Source organism: Hakea prostrata, chromosome 5, assembly GCF_041222555.1.
Source record: "Hakea prostrata isolate BN-2017 chromosome 5, UWA_Hpros_2, whole genome shotgun sequence".
Taxonomy (NCBI): Eukaryota; Viridiplantae; Streptophyta; class Magnoliopsida; order Proteales; family Proteaceae; genus Hakea; species Hakea prostrata.
The window spans coordinates 7,365,407-7,376,768 of record NC_142604.1 but is presented as its reverse complement, the minus strand read 5'-3'; the positions used below and the strand labels follow the sequence as shown (position 1 = coordinate 7,376,768).

At 37.7% G+C, this 11,362-nt stretch overlaps 1 protein-coding gene and 1 pseudogene across 2 annotated transcripts; both read left to right on the top strand.

Annotated features, from left to right (window-relative positions):
- LOC149014776 (disease resistance protein L6-like) lies at positions 1–7,219 on the top strand. 2 transcript variants are annotated; one of them, XM_089155792.1, is made up of 6 exons: positions 1–259; positions 1,200–1,723; positions 2,115–3,204; positions 3,335–3,646; positions 3,743–5,711; positions 5,801–7,219. In XM_089155792.1, exons 2-5 carry the CDS (start codon positions 1,239–1,241, stop codon positions 5,456–5,458), a joined length of 3,603 nt encoding a protein of 1,200 aa, XP_089011918.1. In that variant the 5' UTR covers positions 1–259; positions 1,200–1,238; the 3' UTR covers positions 5,459–5,711; positions 5,801–7,219. The 2 variants fall into 2 exon arrangements, with proteins under 2 accessions (XP_089011918.1, XP_089011919.1); XM_089155793.1 differs by lacking the exon at positions 1–259 and having other exon boundaries at positions 724–1,723; positions 5,801–5,973; positions 6,074–7,219.
- A 2,210-nt stretch (positions 7,220–9,429) lies between these two features.
- LOC149014775 (anthocyanidin 3-O-glucosyltransferase 5-like) lies at positions 9,430–11,144 on the top strand (annotated as a pseudogene).
- Positions 11,145–11,362: the final 218 nt, after the last annotated feature.

The window sequence follows — 11,362 nt, the reverse complement described above, 5'->3', positions numbered from 1 at the left end:
AAAAAAAAAAAAAAAGAAAAAATCAACGGCAGGAAAATTTGCAAAAATGTACCCGATAAAATAAGAACGCTGCTTTGGAGCTCCTCGTCTTCTTAATCCAGTTCAGCACCTCGATCCCCACTGCTCACTCCCGTTGATTTACCTCTGGTTTTTTTTTTCTTCCTTCGTTTGAGGCAAGTCTGTGAGATCCAGAAGCAGTTGAAGCACGAATTTCATACACCATTTGAACTATTTCGAAGAGCGATCGATCAAATCGAAGGTAACCTAGCTCTCTTTTTCTCTCGCGCATCTCTCCTTCAATTTTTGATGTCTGTTTGGATGCCATAACGAATCATAATCTTTGGAATGTCAAACCTGAACATGCCTCTGCCGCTTCATTCCCTGAGTTGCTTTGTTTTTGTGCCCTAAATATCATCTGTCAACACTCAAATTCGAATAATTCCAATTTTCAGGCAAATTCCTAAATCCACGTGATTCTTGATGCTGATGAATCATTTAAGAAAAGTAATAAAATGTTTAATAAAAATCGGATTCATTCAACGGACTTGAAATCCATAGAATCATATGACCAAACACACGATAGACCAACCTTCATAAGACATTATTAGGTTCTGATGAATTGCAATAATTTTAAATTGAGGCATAGTGCTTCAACAATAAAATAATTTTATTTATATTCTTTTTATTTTTATATTATATATTTACATATAGTATAATATTTTTTTTACCTCAATGGGGCCCTTCTTGGTTATTAAACAAACCCAATTTGTAGCCATCAGAAGCATGGAAATGGACCAAATGGTAAAGATTTCCTTGTTACAAATTTATTCCAATTGTGTAAAATATAATAGTGAAAGTACTGTCATGAAAATAATTAATTGAATGAAAAAATCGAGTGTTTGTATTGATCGAGGAGCATTGGAGCATATGCTCCATTCATCCATTAACTTTGACGCTCAACCAGAAATATAAATATACAAATACATATAAAAAATATAATTGACTGAAGTAATAAGAATGTTAGGATAAGCATGCATCTGCTTAGCTCGAAGATCTATGACTACCAGCTGTTCATCCATGGTTTACCTTTCAATGGTGTAGTTCTTACCAGTTTTCTTGTTTTTCAATTTCTGAGTCATGCACCCACAATACTTTCACGATAATGCAAGACCACTCAAGCTTGGCTCATCTCCTTTCAGTTAAAATTTGAAAGGAAGTCCAGCAATAAATTTTCTACAATGGCTACAGCTTGTCAACAGGCATCTTTTTCTAGTTTGAGTTATGAAGTATTTTTGAGCTTTCATGGCAAAGACGTCCGTACTAGTTTTGCCGACCACCTCTACCATGCTTTAGTTGGGGCTGGAATTCGAACTTTTAGGGACGATGAAGAACTGAGTAAGGGAGAAGAGCTTGCTCCTAATCTACTCACTGCAGTACAGCAGTCAGTAATCTCCATTCCCATTCTCTCGATGAGCTATGCATCCAGCAAATGGTGCCTCAACGAGTTAAATGAGATATTTGAATGCAGAAGAACAAGGAACCAGATTGTATTGCCCATATTCTACAAAATTGAACCAAAGGATGTACGAAACCAGACAGGGGCATTTGCAAAGGCCTTTGAAGAGGAACACCCAAAGTGCTTTGATGAGGCAACAGTGCAAAAATGGCGAGTTGTTTTGCAAGAGATTGGAAAGTTGGATGGATGGCATTTCAAGGAGGACATGTAAGTGCAACATATTCTTATGGTTTCAAATTTTAATGTCGTGTGTATTCTCTCCACTACAAATTTCTAAATAAGAAGCCAAAAATTAAGAGAGGTAGAGGTAAGATCAATGAAAACCAATTTGCAATTAAAGTTGCCCAATAAAAGTTTGCTGGCGTAAGAGCTAAAAATATCTGGGATATTGCTTATCGTTTTCTTCTCCTTACTTGCTCTTCGTGAAAGATTTTGATGAAAAATAACAAGAACATAGAAGCACATAATAAAATATGCATAATATAAATCATTACACATAATTCACTTATGGATTTATTCCATGTTGGACATTTCTTTTCAATTTTTTTCTTATGTACGTTATTCACATAATTCACTTGTGGATTTTCTTGTTTGACAGGCATGAAGCGAAGTTAGTAAAAGAAATTGTTAAAGTAGTTTCCAGTACATTGAACAAGAGACTCGTGCATGTTTCTGACAACCTAGTTGGAATCAAATCTCATGTAGAAAAAGTGTTGGAAAAATTAGAGATTAATTTTGAGGTCACAAAAATTGTGGGTATCCATGGGTTTGGTGGCATTGGGAAGACAACAATTGCTAGGGCTGTCAGCAACACAATCCTTAATAAATTTGAAGAATATGCATTTATAGATAACGTTCGAGAGGATGCTAGAAAATTTGGGATTCCCTATCTACAAAACAAACTTATCACAACTATCTTAAAAGATGGGAGTCAAAATATTATTGATGTGGATACTGGAATTAAAGTGATTAAACAAAGATTATGCACAAAGAAAGTTCTAGTTGTTCTCGACGATGTGGACCAAGATATTCAACTGGAGTCTTTAATTGGGGGTGGAGAATGGTTTGGTAATGGAAGTAGAATCATTATCACAAGTAGAAATAAGGATACTTTAATTACTCAAAGAGCAGGGATTTATGAGCTTGATTTAATGAATTTGGATGATTCTCTTGAACTTTTTAGCCGTTACGCATTTAAAAAGAACCATCCTCAAGAAGATTATCTGGATCTTTCGAAAGCAATGGTAAAAGTTGCTGGAAGGCTTCCCTTGGCTCTTAAAGTCATAGGTTCATCTTTATTTTCAAAGAAGAAACCGGCATGGGAAAGCATGTTGAAGAAGTTGCAAAAGGTTCCAAATAATGATGTTATGGAAAGATTGAAAATAAGCTATGATGGATTAGAATCTGCAGAGCAACAAATGTTTTTGGATACTGCTTGTTTTTTTATTGGAATGAAGAAAGATATTGTGTGCCATGTATGGGATGCTTGTGATTTTTACCCTCAAGTAGGACTTGATGCTCTTTGTGCAAAGTCTTTGATAACAATTAGTGAAGATGGTGAGCTAAGGATGCATGATGTGCTCCGAGATCTTGGAAGAGATATTGTTCGTCGAGAGAGTATAAAACCAAGGGAACGTAGTCGAATATGGTCTAAGGAGGATGTCTTGGATGTGCTTATAAAATATAAGGTATATATTTGGTGCATCTAGTGTTATTTTTCATGATGAGCCTCTAAATTAGTTATTTGGTGGCTTTATTTTTTTCACTTGTTATAATAATCTTATTATAGTACTTGGCTGAAAGTCATTTCTTTTGTAGGGAACAAATAAGTGCGTAGGACTCGCTATTGACTTTAAGCAACTTAGTATTGACTTCAATAGTAAATCAAAGAGCGGACGTTTGATGAGTGACGGGCTTGATTCAATGACTGAAATAAGATTGCTCCAGCTTGATTATGCCCAAATCTTGGGTAATTGCAACAATTCTTTTTCAGAACTTAGATGGCTTAGTTGGAAAGGATGCCTTGATCAACAATATGCACTGACAAGCTTTTGTCCGGAAAAACTAGTTGTTCTTGATCTATCGAATAGCGAGATCACTGAAAACTGGATGGGCTGGAACTACATCAAGGTCTATCTTTCTCTGTACTGTTTGTCTCTTTTAAATTTGATCATTTTCAGGCATTTAAAGAAATTGATTGTAATTTTTCTTTAAATTATTTTGCAGATGGCCGTAAATTTGAAAGTTCTAAAACTTGAGTCTTGCCAGCAGCTACAAAGTACTCCTGACTTTTCAGGAAATCAACTTCTGGAGGTATTGAGTCTTGAAAATTGTGAAAATTTGATTAGGGTTGACACATCTGTTGGTCATCTCAAGAACTTGGTCACATTAGATATGGAGGACTGCAAGAGTCTAGTGGATCTCCCAGTTGAAATTTGTGAGTTGGCATCTCTTGAAACACTCCTTTTATATGGCTGTTGGTCCCTGAACAAGATACCAGATAAATGGGAAGTCATGACCACCTTGAAAGCACTTACTTTAAGTTGCAATGATGATGTCCCAAGCCTTCCCCCAGGTTTGACTAGTATTGATTTTTATGGCTGCAAGTCACTTCAAAATATTTCAAGTCTTCCCCAAAATTTGACTAGTATTGATTTTTGCGGTTGTCATTCACTTCAAAATCTCTCTAATCCTCCCTCAAGTTTGATCACACTTAGGGTCAGTTTCTGCGGTTCACTTCAAAACATAATGTTAAATTTTCCCTCGAGTTTGACCAGCTTATCAGTTCGAGATTGTGGCTCTGTTCGATTAATATCAGGACTTCCATTGAGTTTGAGAAGCCTTGAAGTTTACTATTGCAAATCCGTGGTAAAGATATCAAGTGCATCTGGAGGATATTTAAGAAATTTAGAGGCATTAAAACTTGATTCTTGTTTGAGCCTGGAAGAAATTGAAGGTCTTGACGATAAATTGGAGTCTTTGGAGCAGTGTGAAATTCGGAACTGCTGTGTATTTAAAAGATTACCAATAATGAAAGGTTCCATAAATCTGTTGTGTTTAAAGATCAGTGAGAATTATGTCATGTCTGGTTTCGTAGGTGAAGGGATGAATTCTCTTGAAGAGTTGAAGATAATGGATTGCAAATCTTTCAAGAAATTACCGTACCTAAGGGATTCGAAACAGCTGAGGGAACTACACATTCGGAATTGCCCGGAATTAATGGAGATTGAGGGCCTTGAGGGCTATGAATCCTTACAAGAATTATTCATTAGAGAAGCCCCATTGTTAAAAACATTGTTAGAGGATATCTCAACCCTGAAGAACTTGAGAGATTTATACATCGGGTGCTGTAAATCGTTGGAAAAGCTGCCCGATCTTTCAAACTTAAAAGAGTTGAGGAAATTGACTATTTGGAATTGTGAGAAGTTATCTGAAATTGGAGGACTTTATGGGTTGGAGTCTTTGCAAGAGTTACATATAAAAGCTTGCAAGAATCTGTCCGAGATTCATTTGGTTTATGAATTGAAGCCGTTGCAGTCTTCGGAAAGATTACGAGTGGATCATTCAAACTTGAAAAAGTTGCGGAATTTTGAGATCAAGAGCTGTGACAACTTATCTGAAATTCTTGGACTTGACAAGTTGGAGTCCTTGGAAGAACTAAAAATAAGATATTGCAACAACCTAGCTGAAATTCATGGTCTCCACAGATTGAAAAGGCTGAAAAGTTTGACAATAATCGAATGCTGCTCCTTGGAAAGATTGCTGGATCTTTCAAACTTAAAGGAGTTACGAAGTATCTGGATTGAGGCGTGTGACAAGTTATCCAAAATTTCCGGTCTCGAAAAATTGGAGTCCTTGCACGAAATGGCAATAAGAAGATGCAACAATCTAACCGAGATTAAGGGTGTTGAAAGATTGAAAAGCTTAAAGACTGGGCATTGATGAATGCTGCTCCATGGAAAGACTATCAATTCTCTAAACTTAAATACCTTGGAGGAGTCACATCCTGTTGTGAGCAGATATGATAAATTGATATGTGACATTCTCTACATCTTTCTGGGCGGCGCAAACCCCATTTTTTCTGCTTGCCGAGGCCCGAGGTTGTCAAGTCTAGCCTCAACCATCATGCCTACAATCAGCCTCTGATAGGACACAATGAAGCTTTCATTCTTGAATGATTCTACCACTTTTAATGGTAATGCTCATTTACTTCTACAACTTTATTTAAAATTTTCAGCTCAGGCAGTTCTTAAACCTTACTCCAATCTGACTTAACCTTTGTAGATGGTTGCCAACTGCCCGAGTTGGCCTGCACTCACTCTTCTCTGTGAACAAGAAAGCAAAATCAACTGCGTTCAAGCATAGTTGATTGAAGGGATCAGGTTTTGGTGCACCACAGTGAAAAATGCAAGAATCTACCGAATCTTGATTTGATGGCTGGAAAATTCCCAAACATGGTAGCTGCTCAACTTGAATATTCCCTTCTTCAACCTCAAGTTTTTTTTATTTTATTTATTTATTTTCCTCCAAGAAATCAGTTTATGCTATGTGATGCAGTTGGGCTTTTCTTCCATGGTTGGTGTCTTCTATTGTCCAGAGAGTAGGCTTGCGATTTGCATCAATACTGACCCAGCATATTCTTTTTCTATCCTTGATTGATTTAACCTGACCAAAATTTTCATTAATGCAATTCATATCATTTCCACCTATGACCCAACACACGTCCTTCATTTCCTACTGTATCAACCATTCAGATGACAGGACCTTCTCATTTTATTTTCTTATTATTTCTCTCGCATACTAGATCTCATTGACTCATTGTCTATTATTTTTGGTAAAAACATATTCTCATTGCCATGTATGACTGATTGTCTGCTTTCCGATCCATGGATTGTGAGTTTATCTGAGATTTGTCCATGAGGTTTCATGACTTCTAATAAATAAAAAAAAAATCTCTCATATTCTCTCATCTCCAACCGATCAGGGCTTAGTGCTTTTAACCTTAACATTATTCACATTTGAACAACTTTCTAAATTGAGATTCCCATTTCCTATGAGGAAAAGAGGACCTCATAGGCAGGCCATGGTGTTTTAAGTTTTGTGTTGGATTAGAGAGGGTTATCTGCAGCAATGATCAATAGGTCTGTGAATTTAATTGCCATGAAAACCAAAAAGAAATCTCTTCCCTCAAGTCTCTCCAAACCCCACTAAAAACACTTCTCACTAACTCTTCTCAATCCACCATGCCTTGTGAATCACATTGCGTATGATTCTTATACAGGAAAGATGTTCAAATATTTCTGCCAAGAAAAAGAAAGATGTTCAAATATATGACCCTAGAAGTAGGGTTTCAAGGACTTGACCAAGGAAGAAAGAGTATGTGAGAGAGCGAGGAAGTGGAGAGAAAGTTGGAAGAGTGACCAAAGGAGACGAGACTTTGAGATGAATCTCACTTATCTATTTAATCATGCTTAGATAGTGATTTTATTTTATAAAATAAAACTTTGATTTTTTCTTACAATATATATATAACAAGACAATCATAATAGATAACGATTGACTAATTCAAATTTAAACTAAAATTTGAACTAATTTGAATCGGTCACTTGTTATCTTTTAAGAAGGAGACATGTACTATCGACGGTATATGTCATCCTCCTAATTTATTATTATTATTTTTTGGGTACATAAACGGGTCAAAATACTCAAAATACGAGTGAAAAAATAGAAAAAAGAATTTCCTTCAATTAAAAAAATAGTCCAACATGAAAGTTATTCAAAGGCGGTAGAGATGCAAGTACTTAGATTATTATATCAGCATATTCTATGGTGTTGACTGTTATTTTGGTCCCTCTGCATTTTGGTTGCACGTCCGCAGTTTTTTAGGGGGGGGAGACAAAATATATTAAAAGAAACCTTAAACAAGCACCTGATTGGTTACTCACAACCCACCAAAGATTGACTTGAATGAAGTACCAAAGGTTACACAACACCCACCAGGGATTGACGAAAGTTCATACTTGTATTCGAGATCGACAGGACCGGTCTTATTAGGGAATCAACCATACTATTGAATTCTTTTGGAGCAAAAGAAACGATTCACCTTAGCACGGAATTTGTAACATTGGAAGGAGTAATTTGTTGGTCTTTAAACTTCTTCTTATTCTTCTGGGACGTCTCATCTATTAAAAAATATATATGACACTTAAGATAAGTTTTAAAACGGAATTCATCATCTATGTATAATTTTCTCCAAGTGTGTTACTTTTTTACACAATGTTAACTTGTTAAGATGCTTCTTATGGCACACATGCACGCACGTTAGAAGTTAGAAGAAGAACACAAGAAACTTCTTTTTTTATTTGGGTGGAAAACAAAATATATATTAAAAAGAAGTCCTAATCAAGACCCCGCACAACCCACCAAAGATTGGCTTGAATTAAGCACCCAAGGTTACGGCTAAAGGCCATAGTGTCGTATTCGAGATCAGTAGGACCTGTCTTAGTAGAGAATCATTCACACTGTTGAATTCTCTTGAAAGAGATTACAAGATGCACTTTACGGTCGACATAATTTGGAATTTTGGAAGGAATAATTGTTAGTCTTTGAATATTTCTTTTCAATTCTTGATATGATTTTGGACAAGAAATTTATCAACTATACACCTGGGTCACGTGTAAAGGGACAGATTTCCATATTATCACCTCAATATGATTTTGGACAAGGAATTTATCAACCATGCACATGGGTCAAGTGTAAAGGGGCAGATTTCCTTTTTTTATTATTATTATTATTATTATTATTATTATTATTATTATTATTATTATTATAATAAAGTAAAGGGACAGATTTCCATATTTTATGGATATCAGACATACTAAAACGATCTAGAGCCTGAAGGTAGGGTATCAACTTATATACAAATACACCGATCGAAGTTAAATACTAGCCCTGCCTCATAAAATATCATTTTTAAATATCCATTAAAATTTATAAATATTATGGATTTTTTTTTTCTTTTGATCACTAAAAATATTAGTTGACAGAACATTTGATTGCTCAAGGAATCTAGAATATTCAAAAACAAAGAAAATTTAATATCTTCGTTGTCACATGATTTGCTGTTTCAAATTAGACTTATTCCCCCTTTGTCCTTGTTTGACTGCCAATTTTTTTTTTTGGTGAAGAACTGAATTCATTTAAAAGAAAAGCCCTTGAGATACAAAGTACCAATTACATCAAAATGCAAGAACCAAAGAACAAGGGGGGGGGGGGGAGGGGGAGAGAAAGAAAAAGAAGAAGCTTGTGAATCAGCAACATAAGAAGCTAGTCTATCAGTTACAATGTTGCCTTCTCTATGTATATGATTTACAATTAAAACATCAAATAGTAAGGAAAGACTGAAGATATCATGTATATAATAACTGATCTTCCAAGGTGGAGTCTCAGATATGTTGTTAATCAGACTAACAAAAGTTTTATTGTCACTTTCAATAATTACGTTATTTAGATTAATGGAGATAGCTAGCTTTAGTCCTTCTCGAATTGCAGCAACTTCCATTTGAATGGTTGGTGAGTTTCCTCCTTTACAGTAGAAGGTGAAGAGAGTGTGACCCAATTAATGATCACGAGCATTAATACCACCAAATCCAGCCTGGAAGTTGTTGACTGCCATTCTACCATTAATAAACTATAAATGAGAAGTCTGTCACGCTCTCCATGGAAGAATCCTCCCCATCCAACAGACACTGTCTGACAGAGTGAAAAAAATATTAACTATACTTCCATAGATTAATTGGGATAGCGTAATGACCAAGATGACAGAATTTAAAATCTAGGTGAATAGATTAATTGATAGTCACCTAGATTTTAAATTCTGTCACCTCCTTTCTATCTATTTATAAAAAGAACCCAACCCAACGGTTGTTTCACGCCCTGCAGGCCTCAGGTCATTCAAGAACAACAGCAGGTAGCAGCAAGCAAGCAAGCAGCCATGGAATCGCAAAGCCCACACGTAGCACTATTTGCAAGCCCCGGCATAGGCCATCTCACCCCTCTTGTAGTCCTATCCAAGCGCTTGGTCACCCTTCACGGCTTCCAAGCCACCATCTTCGTTGCATCAGCCTCAGAAGAATCCTCTAAAGCTATCCAATCCAAGATAAACTCCTTACAACTCCCTTCTGGTGTTCGCATCGTCCATCTCTCGCCGCCGGATATCTCTGCCTTTGTCACTCCCCAAACGGCTGTTGTCCCCCGTATACACATCACCGTTAGAGAATCAATTCCTGCCTTACGAGCTGCCATTGCTGCCATGTCAACGCAGCCCTGTGTTCTTGTTGTTGAAATGTTCGGCATCTACGCTTTCTCCATTGCAGACGAGCTTGGCATTCCCAAGTACGTTTATATCCCTACGACGGCAGCGTACTTGGCGTTGGTGGCGTACCTGCCAACGCTGCATGAGGAGGTAAAGGGCGAGTTTGTAGACATGCAGGAGCCGGTTCAGATACCCGGTTGCAATCCGATTCGAGTAGACGATCTGACTGACTCCATGATGGACCGGAAGAAAGACTCGTACAACTATTTTCTATGGATGGGGTCCACCTTACCCCTGGCTGATGGGATATTGGTGAACACCTGGGAGGATTTAGAGCCAACGACTCTCAAAGCCCTTCGACAGGAGCCAATCTTACGCCGTATAATGCCCTTGCCGGTTTACCCGGTTGGACCATTAGTCAAATTATCCGGTCTGCCTTGTGACCAATCATCACGTGCAGATTGTCTAGATTGGCTGGATAAACAAGCCGTGGAATCGGTGATTTACATATCGTTTGGGAGCGGTGGAACACTGTCGGAGGAGCAACTCACTGAGTTGGCTACAGGATTAGAGATGAGTGGGCAACGATTCCTTTGGGTGGTGCGTCCGCCGGCTGGAAAGGACGGGGCCTTCTTCAACGCCGGAAGGAGGGGTGGTGGAGACCAAGACGGTGGTGGTGGTGGGATGGAAAGGTACTTGCCGGATGGGTTTCTTGACCCGAACCAGAGATATGGGATTGGTTGTTCCCATGTGGGCCCCACAGGTGGAGGTATTGAGCCATCCATCTGTTGGAGGTTTTGTATCGCATTGTGGATGGAACTCGACGTTGGAAAGCGTACTGAACGGAGTGCCGATCATCGCCTGGCCGTTGTATGCGGAGCAGAAGATGAATGCGGCAATGTTGGCGGAGGATGTAGGAGTAGGTTTAAGAACAAAGGAGTTGCCGACGAAGAAGGTGGTGGGAAGGGAAGAGATTGCGATGCTGGTGAGGTTTGTAATGGGGAAGGAAGGGGAAGCAATAAGGAGAAGAATGAAGGAAGTGAAAGAGAGTGGGTTGAGAGCAGTGACAGAAGGTGGGTCTTCTCGGAATTGGCTCTCTCAAATTGCTCAGGAGTGGAAGAAGATTGATTGCAATAAAGCAAAGGGGATACGAAAGAATCAGGAGGCAGAGATAAAAGGAGTTCATGAAAGGCCTTCTTCATGGCAGCTAGAATTAGAACCAAATAGTTTTTACTGTGCTAGGGAGGTTTCAATGTTGAAAGAATCATTCGCTAGTTAATAGATCCTTTATTTTTTTTTGGTCTCAATCTTTACTATAGGGATGGTAAAAGCTGAAATATGAAATATGATACTATTATCAATAACTCCCTACACTGAGATAAAAGGGAAGAGTTGCAGGATAGATCATCTAATTTCTTCCACACACTCCACGCAAAAAACCTGGTTGCACTTTTTTTTCCCAGTGAAAAGTTGCTTTGTATTAAACTAGGAATAGAAAACAAAGATTACATGTGTTGGTAATGCTTCCCATT

Excerpts from the sequence above, each read along its gene's own strand:
- LOC149014776 (XM_089155792.1), top strand. The coding sequence starts at position 1,239 with ATGGCTACAGCTTGTCAACAGGCATCTTTTTCTAGTTTGAGTTATGAA. Across the intron at positions 1,724-2,114 it reads TGGCATTTCAAGGAGGACAT|GCATGAAGCGAAGTTAGTAA; the intron begins GTAAGTGCAACA and ends CTTGTTTGACAG. Across the intron at positions 3,647-3,742 it reads TGGGCTGGAACTACATCAAG|ATGGCCGTAAATTTGAAAGT; the intron begins GTCTATCTTTCT and ends ATTATTTTGCAG.